The following is a 19,424-nucleotide window of genomic DNA, read 5'->3' on the forward strand; positions in this document are numbered from 1 at the left end:
ACAGAGAAGGACTAAATCACTCCTGGGCTCTGCTCATCCCCAGGGACCCCCTGCAGGTGAGCCCAGACCCTCTGCACTAGGGGCTGTGCTGGCATTGTCTTGGCACAGTGGGCGACTGCACAGACCCACCTTGACAGCACCCCAGTTCTGGTTCTGCAGGAAGTCCACGGGGGATGTGACACCAGTCTTGGAAGGGAAGCGCAGGAGAAAGTCCAGCTCTGCTGGGTTCACTTCTTTCTTGAGGGCCAGGACCTGAAAGTTGGGAATGCAGAGTCACAGCTATCCAACGCCCACGGCCCCAGTGTGAGGGGCGAGAGGCTCTGAGCAGCACCAGAGTAAGAGAACAAGCTGTCTAAAGCCACGTGAATGCCTGTTATACATCAGGAGGGATTACCTGGAAGGTAACCTGGGCCAGGAAGATGAGTTTGTCTCTCTCAAAGAGGCCCTGAGCAGTGTACACATAGACCGAGAAGGTGATCTGGTCTGTCAGGTTGATCACCCTTTGCCGGGTGTCGTCGCTGGGGACTGCTCGCTCGATGGCTTTCTCAAAGACCCCGTTGAAGGCCTGAGGAAGATCCCAGCAGGCATCATCATGTGGCTGCTGGGGTCATGTCAGCAGCATGAAAGCTAAAACACTGAATCTCTGTGCTCCTCTAACTCTGTCCCACCCACAGACATCTCTGTCCCTCCTCACTCCCCATCTACCTTGAGAGAGAACTGGTAGATGGGGTTGATCTTGCAGAGGTCACTCAGGATGAAGTACAGCAGGGATGCGCGCTCTGCTGCCGGCCGGTAGTTCTCTCTCGCAACGTTTATTTGTACTTCAGTGACTTTAGCTTCTTTTACCTGGAGGTGCACGGGGGTGGGTGTTACCAGAACCCTGTCACACACCAAAGTAGTGCCCACCCTACTGCTGGGTGCCCAGCCAAGCTGTCCCTCTGCCTGTGGCACCAGTTCCACTGAGCACATTTACCTTTTCCTCAATTTCCTTGGCTGTGCGCTTTGTTATCTCCAGGTTCTCCACCAGTGCTGTGTCCCGCAGGAAATCTCCCCCGGCAGCCGACAGCCGGGCGAGCAGGGAGTCCTCCAGCTCCTTCAGCTTGATCTTGAACTCGTTCTGGCTCTTGGTCAGGCTTGCCTGCAAGAGCAGTGCCCAGGGATGTGTCGCTCAGGAGATCACAACAGAGGGCTGGCACCAGTCCCTCTGTCACAGGGCCACCAAGGTGCTGGAGCGAGGGAAGGTGGATGTGGCCCTGCTGGGTCCCAGCATCACCCCAGGGTGAGGTGATGAGCGCACCCAGGCAGCGCTGGCTGCAGGGACCTGTAGCTGCGGGTCTGCTTGGGGCTTCCTTGGCTCCCCACAAACAGCACCGGGCACAGAGCGGAGCTCTCACGCTCCCTGCCCAAACCCTCCTCAGTGCCCTGGCCTCTCCACCCCTCTCACCAGCCCCTCTGGCCCCTGTACCTTCAGGGCCTCCAGGTCTGGCCGCTCCCGGGCCACCACAGCAGCCAGCAGCTGGTCCTCCAGGCCCTCCCGTGTCACCAAGAAGTTGATGAGAGTGCACTGAGCCTGTACCTCTGGCTTGTAGTGCGGGTTGAAAGCCCGGGTGTGCAGGATTAGGCGGAACTGCTGGTTATACTCTACTTCTTTATCTCCAATCCTAATGTATCTGTTCAGTTAATTGAAGAAATTAATCCCCACACACTGGCAATAACTCATCACAGCCAGATGCCCTCAGCCTGTGTGCTGTTCCTGGCCACTTGGGATGAATTTCTTTGGTTGGGAAAAGTCACAGCAAGGGCAGAAGTACCAAACCAGACTTGGCAGGGCAAGGATAGAAGAACAGGAGCTGGAGACTGCCCTGCCACAGCCCCTCACGGCCTCTGGGGTGCAGTTCCCCTTACAGCTTTTCATGCTGCATGGCAGGTGTCCCAGGGAACATGTCCTTGAATGACCAAATGAACTGGATGCCAAGGACCAGGCCACATTTAGTACAGAGGCATCCATGGGACACATTGGAGAGCACTGGAGGATGTGGCCAAAGCAAAAGAAGGATCAGGCTCCCAAGCTGCCCACAGTGAAGGTGCATCTAGCAGCATTTTGGGGCAGCAGTGGCTGCTTGGGGCAGGTGAAACCCCTGAGCACTGGGGTGTGCTGACCTGCCCTTGAAGGTCCTGCCCAGCAGCGGGTCCAGCACTGCCTCTATCGTCTCCCCGATGTCCTCGATCAGCAGCGTCTGTCCTTCAGAGACCGCCTGGGCAATGATGTCCAGGTACCTGAGGGGGAGCAGGGGAGGTGTGTATGCAAGCCTGTGCACTGTGGGGGGCTTGGGCTGCTGTGGGGGGCTCACAGAGTGCTTTTGACCCACTGTGACCTGTCAGGACCCTGTTGTGCTCTGCCAGTCCCGGCCCCACAGAGCTTTTGGAGGTGTCAGGTACACCATCAGGGCTGCTGCCCTTGGGTCCCCTGGATCTGATGGGGGACGTGATTGCCCTGACTCTGCACTCTTCAATGGCAGGGAAAGGGGGGCTGGTGCAGCCTGAGCCTGTGCCCACCCCACAGCCCCTGGCCCACCTTTTCTGGCCTAGACGGACGATCTGCAGGTCCTCCCCAAATTTGTTCTTGATCCACTTGCCGCCCTGCAGCTGGGCATCCACGAGCAGTGGCCATCGCTGGGTGCTGCACAGGATGGCCGCGTTCTCGGTGGAAGTGCGGTCGCTGGGCAGCCCCTGGTTGTTCCAGGCAGCCACATCGGCAGAGTCCGTGAGGAGGCTGAGGGGGTCCAGGTCCGGGGTGATGGGGATGGGCACCTGCCAGGAGGGGCTGTTGGGTGCCTGGCACAGAGGTGTGGGAGCCCCCAGTGCTGGTGGGCATTGGGGAAGGCACTTGGGGGGAACCTGTGGCTTCTCACCGACTGCCCCTGGAGGAAGGGGACCCAGTGCTTCTCCAGAAGCTCAGCCCTGTACTTCTTGGTGAAGTATCCGATGTAGGACACGAAGGCGGAGACCAGCAGCACATCCCCGCACAGCGTCTTCTCCTGCTCTCTGAGCTGCTCCACTGACTCAGCCCAGCGGACGTTTTCGGATGCCAGGCCCCCAACCAGCCTAGGGGTAGGAGGGGATGGGGGCTGCTGTGACCAGGTGGGGGGTGGGTGGCAAGTCAGCCATGGTGACCTGGGGCATTGTCACCAAACATCTCCATGGCTGCCTCCCCCCATGAATGTCTGGCCCAATTCATCTCAGAATTTTTTAATTCGGGGAGGGTGTGGGGGGCTCTGCTGCTCCCATGGCCCTGGTGTCAGGGCCACCAGGCCATGCCATGGAGCAGCAGCCTGCCCTGATGCTTCACAGCCAGTGTTTGCTTGGTACCTGTTTGCCAAGTTGATGACTTTGTTGGTTTCATCAGCCTCCTGCTGGCATTTGATCTTCTCTGCTGTGGCTTTCTCAAACTGAGCAGTGAGAGTCGCCAGGTTTTCATTCAGGGCCTTTGAAAGAGAACAGTCCCAGAGCTATTCCTTGCCCAGATGGGAGGCTCCATGGTCCCAGAGCTCTGCAGCATCTCCAGCCCAGCACAGTGCTTGGACTGGGCTCTGGGTTCACCGAGTTCTTTTGCTCATTTGGTGACCAAGGGGCTCGTGGCTAGGGGCTCTGGGGACACACACATACCACAATTTTGCTCTTAATGCGACTCAGCCTCGCCTGTGCCTCTGCCAGCTCGGCATCAGCATCAGCCACCGCCTGTCTCTTGGGCTTCACCGTGCAGTGCACCTCGTAGAAGCGGACCATGTTGAGGCACCAGGAGCACAGCCCTGCTGCGGCCGTTGACTTGGACTTGATGAACTCTGGGTTAAAGCTGGGGTCGTTCCGGTACGGCCTGGCACAGGAGGACACACCGTGCTGTGGCACTGCTCCGCAGCTGCAGGCAGCCCGTCCCACTCCTCCCAGGGCTTGGGCTGCCTCTGGGTGGCAGCGTGGGACAGAAGGGCCAGTGCCTGCATCCCACTGCTGTCCCAGAACCCTGCTGTGCTCTGGGTCCCCCCTGGCCTCCCTGCTCAGGGCAGCTGGTGGCAGGAGCTGTGAAGGGGCAGGAACCAGCCATGGACTCACTCAAATGCCTTGAGACAGGCCTCAGGGATGTTTTCCCCATCATAGTTTTTTAAGCTTGCAAGGAAAGTGTCTGCTTTTCCTATCTTGACTTTTCCTGCTGTCCAGCTCTTGTCCTTCGGAATCTTGCCATTTTCGGCCGTCAGAATCAACACAGCTGCCATCACATTCACTACTTCTGGTGGTGGGGCCCCAAAGGACTTCAGCTCCGTCAGGTTGTACTGGGGAGGGACCACAGGGCCACTGAGCATCACCCTGGCCCAGGGCTGCCGGCCCTGGCTAGGCACCTGCTTCCCACGGAGAGGTCACCCACCTTGTTGAGCGTGTCGAGGGCCTCGCGGGCGGCTGAGAGCACCACCTCTGCTTCTGCCAGGTCGCTCGCACAGGCTCGTTGCTTCTCAGCCACGATCTGGGGAGGGAGGACATGGGATGGGGTAAGCGGCTGTAACCACAGAGCTCACACTGCCCTGTCCCGTGCTGGACACCAGCTCAGCACTTCACACCTTGTTGATGGCCTCGACCTTCAGCTCCTCCTCATCAGCAATGGCTTTCTCCTTGCTGACCTTCTCTGTCTCAACACCCACCACGTGGATCAGTTTGTCTGTGTCCTCATTCTTCTGCTTCAGCTCTATCTCCTGGACTGCCAGCATGGCTTTCAGGTCATCCACCTCAATGAGGGAAGAAACAGAGCAGATAAAAGGGCTGATCCTGCCAAGCCTTGCCTGGTGGAGCATCAGTGTCTTGTTATGGCTTAAGGACCTCACAGACACCGTGACCATCCTGCAGGGATGTGCCTGCTCTCTCCCCCCTGCCAGACCCAGAACAGGCATGATGCACAAGAGGGGCTATGGGCAGGCACCTGTGACGCCGTGCTCTGCAGCTTCATCAGCCCCTTCTCCAGCCTGTCGATGCTGGCAGAGAGCTTGCTCCTTTTATCTGCCAGCAGGTTTTGGTAGAGCTTTATCTGCTCCAGGAAGGTCTTTGGTGTGGTGTAGTTATAGCGTCTCTCCACAGCCAGGTAGGTCTTGGACATCTCCTTTGAGCTTGTGTGGACGAAGGACATGAACTGGCTGATGGAGGCCTTGACCTCTGGCTGTACAGAGAGCACACACAGGGAGCTGCTGCAGCACTGGCATGCAGTGGCTGCACTGAGCCCTCCTGCAAGGTTGGCTCTGTGTGCAGCCACAGAGGCCAGAGCAAAGTGACCCCTTTCATCAGCAGCACAACTCAGAGGTGAGGTGCTGGTGGTAAAGGCACTGGGGCTGGTTCCCATGCCCAGCTCTGTCCCTGACATCCCTGTGTGGGGAGGAGCTGCTGTCCCTGGGCTGTTGCCTTTTGGGGGTGTTTTAAGGACAGAATGGAAAGGGGAGGTTCATCCTCACCAACACAGCACAGGGCTGCAGGCTCTGACACTGGAATCAGCAGTAAACTTATCCCAGACCTATTCCCAGCTTGACCCCCATGCCAGACCCCCATCCCTGGGCACACTAAACATAGAGAGCAGCAGAGGTGCAGTTCATTGCCCAGTGCAGCCTGGGATCCCCAGTGCCCTAGGACAGCAGCTCTGCTGGGTCCCAGCTCACCTCGATGTCTGGTGTTTCCTCCAGGAATCTGCTGCTGACAGACACGAGAGCATCCTCTGGCCACTCGTGGAACCAGTCGATGGCCGTGCAGTTGACTACAGCTGGGAACCTCCTGGCCCGCACACGCAGGGTTGAGCCCACGGGGGAGAAGCAGAGGACAACCTGGGGCAGAACAGCAGTCCCTGAGCGGGGTGTCCCCGCTGCCAGGGTGGGGGCAGTGTATGTGGGGGCTCCACATGGCTGCAAGGATTCTGCTGCAGACCTGAGCTTTGCTGCCTTCCCATTAACTCTCACCAGGGCTGGAGCTGGCTCCCCTTTGGTGCCCACAGCCAGCAGCTGAGCTCGGTGCTCGTGTGGGTGTCCCTGGGAGTGCCCAGCTTGGTCTGTGGCCATGGAAGCTACTGACCCTCTCTGCCCCCAGGGAGGTCAGTACAGGCCTGTTCTGCCCTGCACCTCTGGGGCTGGGGGGCACTTGGGAGTCTCTGGAAACACCTTTTGCCTAAACCTCAGAGTTCTGTGGCCTGTTGCAAAGAGGTTTTGGATGGGGCAAATAAGGGGCACAGATAAATCAACCTGGAGAGCAAACACCCACCTTTAACTGGCGCCTGACTTTTTCTATAAATAATTTCCAGCAGTTTTCCTTTGTATCCTCCAATCCAAGGGTCTTCACTTGAGGCCTCATGGACCCAATGATGGTTTCCATGTCAGTATCCTGAAAGAGGCCTGGCACCTCCCCAGACGCCAAGAAATCATTGATCACAACCAGGAATGATTCTTCAGCCACCTGGGAGTCTGTCATCAGGAACACGCCGGGGATGTTCTTCACAGCTGCTTTGATGTACTGGGAAGCAAGGTCCAGCTGGGACAGAGAGAAAGTGTCACCCTCCAGTTCAACCCCTGTGAGGTGTTCTGCAAAGTGACTGGTTTGGAGCAGCCCTGGGCTGCCCCGGAGAGCTGGAAGGGAGCCTTTGGGAAGGAGCCTTTGGGAAGGAGCCTTTGGGAAGGAGCTGGTGCCAGGTGCTCTGCCCAGGCACAGGTCCAGCACCAGGGCTGCCCACACCACCACCCCCGCGGTCACCAGTAGCTCCTGCCCATGCCTGGCTGGGGAAGCACTGTGGCCCCCTGGGGCAGGACTCAGGGGTGTCACCTGTGGTTCCTTGTGTGCAAACCGTGTCACAAGGAGAGCAGAACCTCGTGAGCCCCCCCAGGCACTATCACTGCAGGTGCAGGACCATCCCCAAGCAGGTGGCACTGAGCCAGGGTCCAAAGCTGCTCCTACCTTCAGGTCTGGGATGCCGTAGCCTTTCCTCAGTGTGATCTGGAACACGCTCAGGTTGCTGATGTGAGATGCCAGCCGTGCCAGGCTCTGCTTTCCGCTGCCTCCCACCCCCACCAGCAGCGCGTTGCCCCGAGGAGACTCCAAGATCCGGCTAATTCTGCAAATGTGAGACACTGCGTCTTCGAAAAGCACCTGAAGAAAACAGGAGGGAAGGTTTGGTGTTCTGGACCAGGGCAGAAAGGGCAGTGAATACCCCTTAATGCACCAACCCAACCAAGCAGTGCAGTGCTGCAATCCCATCTTTTCAGGGCAGGCCTGCCTGCCACAGGCACTCACCAGATTCATTGCTGCATTCACCTCATTGTAGCTGTCCAGGGCTTCCCCGAGCAGGTCACTCAGAGATGCCCAGCTTGTCACTGGCATGTACTTGGACTCATCCATGCCCTGGGCAAAGTGGCAGTAGATGTTGGGCTTGGCGAACATCAGCTCTTCATTGAGCTCCTGGGAGAGGCAATTCCAGCCGTGGGGCTCAGCTGTGGGGCACCCGGGGCACCACTGGGCTGGAGCATCCTACTTTTCAGCACAGCTCACCTGAAAGGAGGCTTTGCAGATGTCGGCCATCACCTTCTTGAAGCTGTACTGATCCTCTTCATCGACAAGCTTGTCTCCATACACCCTCTCTGCTTCGTGGAGCCAGAGACGCACCAAGTCCACAGGGGCTTTCAGGCATTCAGGGGTGGAGAAGAGCAGCCCCTGACAAACAAATCCCACAGCCCTTAGGGTTATTTTAGTGCTGCTCAGAGCTCATTGCAAAGGTTTGCTCTGGGGACTGGCCAAGGCCCTTTTCAGAGACATGGTATGCTGCAAGGGTGTGGGATCAGGAAAGGGAGGAACAAGGATATTTTAGAAGAAACAGCTCTCTCACTACCTGGAATATGTTGGAGAGGTCTCGCAGGTTGAAGATGTAGTGGAACTTGATGGCTGTTGGCAGAAAGTTGGTGGCAACCTTCTGGTGCAGGGCTGTTGGCAGAATAGGGTGATGAGCAGACTCCCCAGAGACCCCTGAGCAGGGCATTCCCCAGGGGCTCGTCCCACCCCAGTGTGGCAAAGGCTCACCTAGCGCTGCTGCTACCAGCTTGGGCTGCATCTTCTGCAGAGGCATTGGCATGTTGTGCCGCGCCAGGTGCTGCTGCAGGATGGTGCCGTACACGGTGTGCAGAGCCTCGCGGCTGGGGAAGCACACGGCGAGGACGCAGAAGTGGCGCTGCAGAAAGGGGCAGAAATGGACATGGGCTCTTCGTCCCACAGGGGCTGATGCAGCCAGCTGGCACTGCAGGGTCCCCTGCCTCATTCCACCCTCTGGGCTTCAGTGCCAGGCACAACCATGCCCCCAGGCCCTGCACACCTGCAGCCGTGGGTCGATGGTGAAGGACCCCGCGGTCGGGTTCATGCAGGCCACGTACTGGCAATTGCGAATGTCCTTCAGGGTCAGTTTGTTCCTGTCATACCTGTGCAGGAACCAGCACTGTGACACTTTCCCCAGGCATGGGGACAGGTTCCCCCTGTCATGCCATGCCTCTCCAGCACCCACCAGTGCCCGTGGTCCAGGTGCTGCCGAATAAGCGTGTGTGGTGCCACAGTGCCATACTTGTCCACCTCTGGCATGTTCATGTCATCGATGAAGTAGATCAGCCTTTTGGTGCCAGGTGGGCCAAAAACTCTCCCTGATTTCTTCTCCAGGGGTTTCTCAAGGACGACTGCAGCGAGAGGAGTGGATGGGTGGGGGTCAGCACTGCAGGACCCTGGAGCACAGCCCAGTGCAGGGCCAGCTGCTACCTCTGCGAGCCTTACCCTGCAGCATGGCCGAGGTTGTGTAGAAGTTGAGGGGCACAGACTGCACCAGATATTCATCTGTGCCGAGTGCTTCCAGCTTGTCCCACATCAGGACTGACTTTCCCGTCCCTGCATTCCCCACCAGCATCACCGGCCGCTGCTTCTCCATCATCAAGTCCATGAAGTAGCGGAGGCGAATGGTCTCTGTGGTGTGCACCACGGCAGCCTGGGGAGAGCCTCTGTCAGTCCCTGCATTGCCCTGGCACTGGCAGAGGCAGGATCCTCTGTTGGGGCAGTGTGCCAGAGCCCTGCACAGCACTCCTGGCAGCTCCAACAGACGGTGCTCTCTGCAGGCAAACCTGGTCCCTCTCTAAAGCAGCACATCTTGTGTGCTCTGTTATCCTAAAGACTTTCTGACCAAAACCAAGTTATTACACAGAACAACATGGACAGCTCCTGAAACCATCACACAGCCACAGCTCCTTGCCCTTTTCCCTGACAGCTTCAATAACCCCTCCAAGATGCCACTGTCGGAGACACAAATGGAGTGCTAAAGGACACTTTGCACTCAGGCAATAGTCACAGCTATTTTGTGAGACTCTCTGAAGCTGCAGGTTAATCTGAACGTAAAGGAGACATGGAACCCACAGCCCTTGTCTGAGGCTTCTGTGGGGTAAAGAGAACCACTGGAAGCCATCGGGTTTGATGTGTGCTACCAGTCGGAATCCTGATGATGCTCCATGCATTGCTGAGTGGAAGACTGTGGAGTGACAGTCAAACAAACACATCATAAAAACATATAAACACAGCACTTGTGGGAAATACCTGTAAGGGGACGTCGGGGTCGAGCTCAAACTCTGGCACTCTTTCATCCCAGGGATTGAATGTCTTCGTTTTTGGATGAATGTAATAGTCAAAAATTGTCCCCTGATTAGGAAACTTGATGGCTTTAAATTCTGACAGCCACCACTTGCTGAACTGCTGGCGGTGATCCACCAGCTGGAGGACAAAACAGAGACAGTCAGACCCCAGCCACGTGATGGCATGCAAAGAAGGGTGGCAGGTGCTGGACAGTCCCTTGACTGTACCTGGTCCTGGAACAAGGCCCCACCAAAGGCCCAGATGCAGGCAAAGACGAAGAAGAGCTCGTATTGCTCCCGGGGTGAGTCTGGTGGGACATTATTCGGTGTCAGGAAACACTCTAGCAGGGACAGAACTGTCTGTATGGCCGTGACGTCAGGAACAGGGGTGATTGTCTTGAACCCAGACTTGAGCTTCTCCAGGCATGGTGGCAAGTACTTGTCAAAGAGGATCATCAGAGCGGCCTTCTCAGACTTCTCTGTCCTTGTCTCAATCCAGCTGGCCACAATGCTGTGGGAGAGACAAACAGGGCTGCCGCAAGTGTCCCATCCCATCCCATCCCGTCCCGTCCCATCCCATCCCATTCCATCCCATCCCATCCCGTCCCGTCCCATCCCATCCCATCCCATGCCAATCATCCCATCACATCCCATCCTTTTCCCTGCCCAGCTCACGGGCTCCAGCCCAGGTCTGTGGGGTTGATGTAGAGGATTCCAGCCCGGGACACGGTGGCCGGCGTGGCCGTCCGCAGGTGGCTGATCTCAAAGATGAGCCTCATGGTGGGAGTGAGGGGGATGCGCTCGTTGCTGGCCAAGGTGAGAACCTGGGGGAAGTGCCTCGTTGTGGGGGATGTCTGGAGTTGGTCTCCCCGAGACAACAGACAAGCAAAGCCCTGGGGTGTGATGGCACCAACCTTATTGTCATCCATGACTGTGTTCAAGGACTCAATCCACATTGGATCAATGTCTCCATCAAGGATGATCCATTTGGGCCCATCATGTGTGATGTTGGCCAGGTCACGCATTGCTGTAGAGAACAGACCTGCCCCACAGAGAGACTCGTGTTGTTCCTCTCCACACACAGCTGTTTGCTGGGGGACATGTGGGATTGCTGCTCCCGTGAAACATACTCCTTCTCCCTCCCACTCCAGGAAAGAGTCCCAAGGAAAAGTCTTCCCATTGCATCTCACATCCCATAAACTGAGCTCACAGCACTGGTGTCTCACCATCCTTCCACTCCCGTGTGGCCGGATGGATGATCCCAAACAGCTCATCGCAGGTCACAGCCTTGGGGTCCAGGTCCATAGTGACCGGCCTCCTCTTCAGCCTTTGGTATGTCTTGTTGAGCGACTTCAGCACCTGTGCAGAGAGGATGGTGCAGCCACAGTGCTGCTCCCACTGGGGCAAACACAGTCTTCAGCAGCCTCTCTGCGGGGGGGTCATGGAGCCCTGCTCCCACCTGGACTGCTTCTGGGAAAGCTCTGAGCTCCCTGTGCAGAGCCAGCCCCTGGACAGGGTATTGTGTGAGCCCAGCCCTGCCAGCCAGCCCTGTCCTGTCATCCTGCCAGCACCACAGCACGCCCAGGTCAATCCTGAGAGCATGCCCCTGTCTGCTCTCTGTCTTTGTCTCTGCTCTGCCCATGGGTGTCTTGGGCAGCTCCTGAGCCGTGCATCCCAAACCTGCTCAGCTGCAGGGGCTGACACACAGCCTGAGGGCACAGCCATGGCTGCACTGCTGTCCTCTGCCCAAACACTGCTCCTGCAGGGCTGGGCTCTGCACAGCCCTCACCAAGAAGCCAGGGGAGGCCACAGGACACGCTTGGCTGAGGCCAGGGGAGCCCCATGTCCTCAGGATGGTTTGGCCCTACCTGGGACTTGCCGCAGCCGGCGTTGCCAACGACGAAGACGGAGTGTCGCACTTGGAGCAGCTCCTCCAGCTGTACCACCTTCAGCACGAAATTCTCCTCTGCCTGCAGCTTCAGCTCCAGCACAGACTCACGGATGACCTGGGAGGGAGAGCAGGCACTGACCACCAGCAGCCTTGGAAAGGCCCTGGACATGAGCTGGCTGCCCCCAGAAGGGCTGAATAGACCGTCAGCCTCTGGATCCTGCCAGGACTGGGACATCTCTGGTGATGGTGCCATGCTTGGGCTTGCACCTTCTCAAAGTTGAGGTCCCTCTTCCTGGGAACGTCCAGTGCTGGAAACAGGTCTCCAATCAGCCCCAAGAACACAGGCAAGTCATCTGTCACGATCTTGGGGATATTGAAGTCTCGTAAAGCTCTCATCAGGACCTGGTCCTCTGCAGAGCCGGGGTCCCCCCTCTTTAAGGAGCCTGCCACCACCAGCACGGACTTGATGGCCCGCAGCCCCCAGTCGTAGTGGTCCTGGACAGGAAGCAGAGAATCACCATTTCACTTTGGTGAGGGAGAACTGCTTCAAACAGCACTGCAGAGGAGCACCCTGTCCTTCAGCCCCAACCAGGTCATTCACATGGCACCCACTGGGCTGGACCTAAACTGAGCTTATCTGCAGGAGAAGCCTCTGTCAGTCATGGGGGTGGTGTGGAGCTGGGAATCTGACTTCCTTCTTGGAGGCACGTTTATATGTGAATCACCTCTCTTGAGATGAATAATATCTGAATGCTCTCACCTTAACTGGCCTAATTCTAATTCTAATTCCATGCTATTCAGCTTTTGGGCTTCTTGATTCCTTCCTTAAGGAATCAAGGTGCCATATGATGCACCAGGTAGAAGTGGATCTTGTCCAGACCTGAGCAGTGCAGAACTGTCACTCTGTGTGTCATCACCAGCAATCCCACTACAGTGTGTCAGCTTTGATGATCAAATGGACTCTTTCCTCTCCCAGCCAGCACTGTGTAATATTGTTAATTACCTGTTTCGACAGCAGCTCTTTGCAGAGCGTGTAGAGAGTGATGAACTTTCTTGCCAGGAGCCTGGCATCGAGAAATCCCTCTGCCACAAGCATGATTTCGCAGATCAGTTCAAAATCAGGGACCACCATAGCGCAGGGTCTAGAGAGGAGCAGCTGCAGTTGTCAGGGCTGCTTACCACGTCCTTACCCTCCCACAGCTCCCAGGGTTTGCCCCCAAGTTTCCAGTGTGACGAACAGTCGGCTGCTGCAGTTACACCTGCTGGGGTCTCCTGCCCAGACTCCTTCTCCAAGCAGGACTCATGTCCCACCAGACTGGGGCACACCAGCCCTTCTGCAGTCACAGGCTGAGATTCACCAAGGACAGGGGTCCCACAGCATCTCTGTGCCTCCCCTTCCAGTGCTTCACCACCTTCTTGCCAACTCTCAATTGGATTTTAGTTGAGGGTGGCAACCCACCCGAGCATGCTCTCCCGTTGCTGAGCAGCCCAGCTCACCCCGCCTGGCCACCTCTGGGGAGTGACAGGACTGTCCCATGGTGCCAAGAGCTCCCTCACACCGGGGCCACCACCCTTGGCTGAGGGTGTTACGGGTGTGGAACAGGAGTGTCAGCAGGGAGGGAAGTGCTGCAGAGACCCCAACCCACCTGAACAGAGCTTTTAGATTAACCCACCTTTTAGACTTTTTAGATTAACCCACCTTTTAGACTTTTTAGATTAACCCACCTGAACAGAGCTTTTAGATTCTCGGGCAGCTCTGTGCGCCCAGCGTAGCCAGGGTTCATGGTGATGAAGATCCCAACCGATGGCACCAGGGAGATGGTTTCCCCAAGGAAGTTGAATTTTTTCTTCCTGGCACGGATTGCATCCTGAATAGATTTTACCTGCCAGGTGAGCAGAGGTGTTGGCTCCCTGCCCAGTGCCCTGGCTGGCCCTGACTGCTCCCCAAGGTGAGCCTGAGGGTTTGGCTTTGCCAGGAATAATATTGAGATCTTGCTGAAGCCACAGCAGCAGGAGAAAAAAAGGAAAGCTGGCCTTAAACCAGCTCCTTCCTAATCACCCCAACTCCCTGTCCCATGTGATGGCAGAGCTGGAGGGTGACAGGTCACCAGGATGGACACAGCTGGACTGTGAGGTTTAACTGTGCCCAAATCCCCTGCACTGCTGGAATTCCACCCTGTGTCCAAACAGGACATGGTGGAGAGAACAGTGGCAAACTGTCCTGCGAGTCAGGTTTAACTGGGGCAGCATGCAGGACGTGAGCTGGGAAGTCTCTTTGGCACCCAGTGCCACTGTGTTGGGGGACAGCACGCACCTGCACTGCAATGACAGACAGGACCTCCACCAAAATGCGATTGAACTCGTCAAAGCAGCCCCAGGCTCCTGTCTGGGCAAGTCCTTTGTAGATGTTCCCACAGGACTGGAGAGAAACAGAGCAGTGGGACAGGGCTCAGACACTGCGATCCCTCACGGCAGCTGCAGAGGGGGATTTGGTGACAACACTCGAGAGCTGAGAGCTGCTCATGCCTTACGGACTGTGCTCTTCCCTAGGGAAATTCCCCACAGTGATAAAGTCCCCCTGCCAGGCTCCCCTGGGCTCCCACAGACCCAAACACAGGGTCCCTTGTCACAGCCACCCCATGGTTCTCACCTCAGTGCCACCATGCTGTTGCCCCGTGCCCTACCTTGTAGTCCATTTGCTCGGAGCAGTTGAACACGTAGACCATCATGCCCACGGCCCTGCCCAGGTCCTTGGTGGTCTCTGTTTTCCCGGTGCCTGCAGGGCCAGCGGGGGCTCCCCCCATGTAGAGGTGAAGGGACTGTGTCAGGGTGATGTAGCACCTGCCGAGGGAGGGCCCTGGGGCTGAGCGGGGCCGTGGCACGGCCGCAGTGCCCGGCAGTGGCAGGGTGGGGAGCCGAGCCCGCACCTGTCGGTCAGGGGGGTGATGACCAGCCGGGGCGTGTTGCCCAGGTACTCGTAGGCGTACAGCAGCTGAGCGTCGCAGATGTTGGCGAAGCAGTGCTTCTCCTCGTCATCCCAGCGGTGCCGCAGCTGGGACTGCCAGGCAAACGCCTGCGAGGTCTCCACCTGCGAAGCAGCTGGCTGTGGAGGCAGGCAGGCACGGGCACTGCCCACCCTGACCCACTGGGACGGCCACACACCCTGCCTGGGGACCATTCACCACCTCCCAGCACTGGGACAGGGGGCAAATGGGTCCCAGGGCCGTGCTGGGGTGGGTGAGGACCATCCCTCCTCACAGTCCAGCCCAGCCCACACCCACCAGCAGAGGTGCCCAGCCTGAATGTAATGGAATGACAGGAAACCTGTGCTCCAGAGTGCTGAGGGATGCTGCACCAAAAATTCCCTCTGGTACCAAATACCTTTGTTTGGATCATTTTGCCCACAACATCCCTTGCATGGACATCAATAGTGCAGATCGTCATGATCTTCATTCTGTCTCCAGCACTCAGGTTCCCGAGGAGCAGGGAAATCAGGGCATTCAGCCGAGCGATCTGGGGAAGCACAGGAATAATGGGCATAGAGATGATGCCCTTGTCTGCCTGTCTTCCGATGACCCCTGGCCTGGCAGAGAGGCTCAGGCTGGCTCCAGGTCAGGTGCAGAAGATGCCAACCTGCTTTTTGTTATAATCCTTCAGGGCATTCTCATAACCTTTCTCCAGACTCGCAAAGGCAACTCCAACCTCTGAAGTCCAGGCGATCTGGGTGCACGTGAGGGCGATCTGCGGCAAACCATGGGGACAACACAGCCATGAAGAGGAACCTGCTGTGGCTCAGGGTGGGCGCCTGTGTCTCCTCCTGTCCCTCTCAGAGCCGGCGCAGCCTGGCCCCGTGCAGCAGCACCCACCTGTGCTGGGTAGTCAAACACCCACTCCTCCCGTGGCTTGTCCTCGTATGTGCCCAGGGCCTGGGGCATGAGGTTTCGCAGAGTGGAGCGCATGCGCTCCAGCAGCCGGTTCAGCCAAACCTCCACCTGCAGGGTCACACCCAGCAGGGCTGAACGAGCTGCTCCAGGCCGCCCGCGCTGCACAAACTTCTCCCTGCACATGGCAGTGTCCCGCAGAGAGAGCCCGGAGCCGCTCCCACAGGGCACATCCCATGGGATGTGATGAGGGGTGGTGTGAGGGCAAACAGCTGAGGGGTGACCACCCTGCAACCCTCGAGGGACTGCTCCAGAGTTCACACCACTGTGCTGCTCTGTACCTACAATGCAGGTGCCGTTTCTGGGGTTTTTAGCCAAAAATCTTTGTAATTGCATTTTTGTACTCCTGCCAGGCTGTTAGAGCACAACCAGCAAAAGGCTCATCCCCATCCTCAACCTGCCCCCCCACAGCCTGCACAAAGCTCAGCTGACCTGGCCAGAGAGGTCACAGTCTGCATCGAAGTGCACGTACTCCCCATCCCGGCTGAACATCCCGTGGGCCACCTTCTGAGGCTTTTTGTCTGAGTCCTCCTGGAACTTCAGCTTGGCCAAACTGTCAAACAGCTTCGTCAAGTGCCGGGACACCTGAGGGCAGAGGCACAGCCACCGTCAGGACCCCTGCCACATGCATAGGGGTCATCAGCAATTTGATCTACCCCTGCACGCTCCCTGGGTACTGCATCCCCAGGAAGATGGGTCAGGTGGGTGGTCTGCCCATAAGAGTGAACAATGTTCTAAAACTGCTCAAACAAGTGCAGGGAAATGGCACAGGACTCAGCCCCACGCTCGCACACAGCCTATACCTCAAGGGGCTCGGTCCCTTTCGATAAAATATCCAGTAGGTCTGCAGAGGAGACAAAATAGAACCGGGGAAAAGCCAGTCTTTTGGTCTCCAGGTATTCAGCCAAGGCCTTCTCACAGACCGCCAGCCTGGCAGAAAACAGAAAAACCTGCATTAACCCCCATATATCAGCTCTACCCTTTACTCAGTCCTTGTCCTGCTGAGGCTTTGGAGGAACCAAGCCCTTCCTTTGGCCTCCTAAATGCTTCACCAGGATCACTGGATCCTTACCTGTCCTGCAGAGCTTCCAGCTTAGTGTGCAGCCCGGGCTTGTTGGTGCATTCAATCACGTTGGGAGTTTGTACTGCATCAGCCATTAGATCCTGAGGAGGAAAAACACTTCAGCCACCCCGAAGTGGCAAAGAGCTACAGGGAAAAGGAGAGGGAGAATGGGCTTCGCACTCGGAAATCCTCATCAATGGTATCAAATTTCTTCGACTCCTCTGGCAGTTGACTTCGTGTGTCTTCGGACGCTATGAAGATTGTTTCCAGGTGACTCCACTTCCTCTGTACCTCAAACCAGGTGTTGATAACAGTGTCAGTGGTTGACAGCTTCTGCTGCCAGTCCTGTGCCCTCTGAAGGAAGAAGGCTCGGTACTTGGATGCCAACACGTTCTGCAGCTGCATTTGGTTGTCCTCCAGTGTCTCAATGAGCACCTCATCCATCTTGAGCAGTGGGAGCTGGGTCCTGCCGTGGGGCTCATACTCAAACTCCATTCCTGCCCAAGTGGTGTCCAGGGCATTCAGCACCTGTGGTCAGGGCATGGGGATGAGCTGGGTGCCATGGTGCTGAGCCCAGCCCCCGTGGGGAAGCAGGGGGACAGAGGAGTGCTGACTGCAGGCATGGGCTCCACAAGCTCTGTGTGCTCCCTGTGGACTCCAGCCCCAGGAGCCGGAACACAAGGCCTTGGAGTCACACTGGCACAGGGGTCCAGCAAAGCAGGGGAGGAGCTGAGCCCCATTTACCTTCTCCATCCCAGCCTCCTTTGTCGCTTTGTCCACTATGCCACGAACCTCCTCCTCAAACTTGTGTAGGTTGAGCTGCAGCAGGTCCGCGAGGGTGGTGTTCTCGGACATGGTGAATTCCACCTGGAGAAACCAGCGTGGTTGGGCCATGGGCTCCCCTCCACAGAGGCAGTCCAGCAGCTCACCCAAACGAGCTCATTGACACCCACATTTAGAGATCCCACACAAATATTTGCATGTGGCCAGATTTAAACCTAATGGCACCCTTCCCTTGCTGGGTGTGGATCTTGGGAGCCTCCTGGGCTGGGGGCTGGAGGCTCCTGGGCCAGGGATGGGCAGGAGAACTCAGGAGCACCTTGGCTGTCTGCACAAGCTCCTGCCAGTGCCGGTCCTTGATGGCTGGGTTCTGCAGCTCGCTCACGGCACGCAGGGATGTCATCATGTTCTTCATGCTGCTGTCCAGTCCTGTGAACGCGTCCCAGCTCTTCACCTCCTTATCCAAACTCCGGATGTCTTTAGCAAATTTCTTGCACTCAATATCCATATCCTCAACGTTAAGCTCTGCCCACTTGGTTGTCTTCCAGCTGGCAATGCTCAGGTTCACCTGGACCCAGGATATATTTCCACAACATGGGGTTAGCAGAAGCATTCCTGCCTGGGAAGAGGAGCAGCATACCCAGTGCCCGCACGCCCTGTGTGCCCACTGGGGCCCCACTCATGCACATGCCATGCAGACCTGCTCTAAGTGTAACAACCTGCCCCATGTCTCACCGTCCCTCTGGGAGGATGGCAATGAGCTCTCTGAGAAGCTGCAACAGCTCTGCACCTTTGGCTGGCAATGGCCAGCTGGCAACAGGTGCCTGTGCCAGGTACCTGCATCAGGTACCTGCATCAGGTGCCCATGCCAGTGCTGTCCAGCCCTTGCCTGGATGCAGCATTGGGCACTCTGCCCGGCTCCCAGAGCCCAGCACATACCAGGTTGACCATGTCCCAGAGGTCCTTCAGCAGGCGCAGCTCCTTGCGACACATTTTGAGCTGTTTGTACTCTGGGACTGACACTTCAAACAGTGTAGCTGACGTGGCCAGGGCTGCCATTTCCTTCTCCAAGACCGCGATGCCCTTATGTTGCTGGATGGAGGAAAGGAAAAGGTGTCAGCCAGGGACTGTGTGCCAGGGACATGTTTCTATTCCAGCAGGGGCTCCATCCCTGCTGCAGGGCCAGACCCTCCCTGTCAGCCTGAGAGCTGGAGCCAGACCTGAAGCAGCTGCCCCTCCCCAGTATCCAAAGTCAGTGGAGTGGCCAGGCAGTGCCAGCGGGGACAGCAGTGGCCCTGGTGTCCTCCCCTTCCTTACCCTGTTCAGTGACTTGTATGGTTCTGGTTCTGTGTACGAGAAAGGAGCATGTCCCTGGAAACTCTCCCGGAAGGCGAGCTGCTGGACCTGTGTGGGAGCATGGGGCTCACGGGGACAGCCAGGATCCGGCAGTTGGGAAGAGCAGCAGTCTTCCCAAAGCTGCTGAGGAGCTGCCTCCCCACCCTCAGCCCCCGGCAGGCACCTCAAAGTCCTGGCACTTGTTGCGGAGGATGGCGGCCTCGGCGGCTTGCAGGGGTGCCGCGTTGTCCGCCACCCGCAGGCACAGCTTCTTGTTGTTGTCCCAGCTCTCGGGCAGCTTCTGCAATGGACACCATGTGGGGTCACCAGCTTCACCCCAGTAAGCCCCTGCCCGGCCCCCCACACCCTGAGCAGCCCACCTGGAGCATCAGGTGGATCTCCTCCGGCATCTTGTCCCCATAAGTCTTGAGCAGCGCAACTGTCTCCTTCAAGGGCTCAAACATCATGTCAGTCACCTCCTGCCTCTCCCTGACCTTCGCCAGGTGCCCCATCACTGCCACCAGTCCTTCATAGTCTCCCTCCTCCAGGGGTTTACTCAAGCCAGCAGTGGACTCTTTGATGAAAGCCTGCAACTCCTGGAGACTGAGAGGACAATGGTGCTCACCAGGTGTCCTTGGGGCTTGGGGCTCACTCTGCAGGGCATGACCCCCCCAGAAACTCACCCCTGAATGTGCCTGGAACCTTCACCTGGAACCTGCAGTGCCAGGGCTGTCTCCCTGGGTCAGACCTGCCCT

General features: G+C 57.5%; 1 protein-coding gene across 1 annotated transcript in view; it reads right to left on the reverse strand.

Annotated features, from left to right (window-relative positions):
* DNAH17 (dynein axonemal heavy chain 17) overlaps positions 1-19,424 on the reverse strand; it is a 34,948-nt gene that overhangs the window by 7,660 nt on the left and 7,864 nt on the right. The window contains exons 21-69 of the mRNA XM_041485744.1: positions 19,050-19,272; positions 18,854-18,970; positions 18,652-18,738; positions 18,274-18,426; positions 17,654-17,902; positions 17,299-17,421; positions 16,735-17,082; positions 16,564-16,655; positions 16,295-16,421; positions 15,924-16,076; positions 15,417-15,542; positions 15,184-15,291; positions 14,932-15,063; positions 14,478-14,638; positions 14,235-14,391; positions 13,865-13,969; positions 13,276-13,433; positions 12,554-12,692; positions 11,818-12,045; positions 11,528-11,665; positions 10,886-11,018; positions 10,574-10,701; positions 10,335-10,483; positions 9,888-10,170; positions 9,625-9,798; positions 8,818-9,025; positions 8,558-8,723; positions 8,372-8,474; positions 8,083-8,230; positions 7,895-7,986; positions 7,558-7,719; positions 7,303-7,467; positions 6,967-7,158; positions 6,280-6,546; positions 5,688-5,849; positions 4,964-5,197; positions 4,608-4,772; positions 4,418-4,513; positions 4,108-4,325; positions 3,667-3,874; positions 3,370-3,485; positions 2,913-3,105; positions 2,576-2,811; positions 2,161-2,277; positions 1,466-1,670; positions 974-1,138; positions 706-846; positions 395-565; positions 130-252 (exon numbers count right to left, since the gene is read on the reverse strand). Of these exons, the coding sequence (XP_041341678.1) occupies positions 130-252; positions 395-565; positions 706-846; positions 974-1,138; positions 1,466-1,670; positions 2,161-2,277; positions 2,576-2,811; positions 2,913-3,105; positions 3,370-3,485; positions 3,667-3,874; positions 4,108-4,325; positions 4,418-4,513; positions 4,608-4,772; positions 4,964-5,197; positions 5,688-5,849; positions 6,280-6,546; positions 6,967-7,158; positions 7,303-7,467; positions 7,558-7,719; positions 7,895-7,986; positions 8,083-8,230; positions 8,372-8,474; positions 8,558-8,723; positions 8,818-9,025; positions 9,625-9,798; positions 9,888-10,170; positions 10,335-10,483; positions 10,574-10,701; positions 10,886-11,018; positions 11,528-11,665; positions 11,818-12,045; positions 12,554-12,692; positions 13,276-13,433; positions 13,865-13,969; positions 14,235-14,391; positions 14,478-14,638; positions 14,932-15,063; positions 15,184-15,291; positions 15,417-15,542; positions 15,924-16,076; positions 16,295-16,421; positions 16,564-16,655; positions 16,735-17,082; positions 17,299-17,421; positions 17,654-17,902; positions 18,274-18,426; positions 18,652-18,738; positions 18,854-18,970; positions 19,050-19,272 (8,044 nt within the window). The remainder of the gene's footprint in view (positions 1-129; positions 253-394; positions 566-705; positions 847-973; positions 1,139-1,465; positions 1,671-2,160; positions 2,278-2,575; positions 2,812-2,912; positions 3,106-3,369; positions 3,486-3,666; positions 3,875-4,107; positions 4,326-4,417; positions 4,514-4,607; positions 4,773-4,963; positions 5,198-5,687; positions 5,850-6,279; positions 6,547-6,966; positions 7,159-7,302; positions 7,468-7,557; positions 7,720-7,894; positions 7,987-8,082; positions 8,231-8,371; positions 8,475-8,557; positions 8,724-8,817; positions 9,026-9,624; positions 9,799-9,887; positions 10,171-10,334; positions 10,484-10,573; positions 10,702-10,885; positions 11,019-11,527; positions 11,666-11,817; positions 12,046-12,553; positions 12,693-13,275; positions 13,434-13,864; positions 13,970-14,234; positions 14,392-14,477; positions 14,639-14,931; positions 15,064-15,183; positions 15,292-15,416; positions 15,543-15,923; positions 16,077-16,294; positions 16,422-16,563; positions 16,656-16,734; positions 17,083-17,298; positions 17,422-17,653; positions 17,903-18,273; positions 18,427-18,651; positions 18,739-18,853; positions 18,971-19,049; positions 19,273-19,424) is intronic.

The sequence above is a fragment of the Pyrgilauda ruficollis genome, unplaced genomic scaffold (assembly GCF_017590135.1).
Source record: "Pyrgilauda ruficollis isolate IOZ18807 unplaced genomic scaffold, ASM1759013v1 scaffold72, whole genome shotgun sequence".
Taxonomy (NCBI): Eukaryota; Metazoa; Chordata; class Aves; order Passeriformes; family Passeridae; genus Pyrgilauda; species Pyrgilauda ruficollis.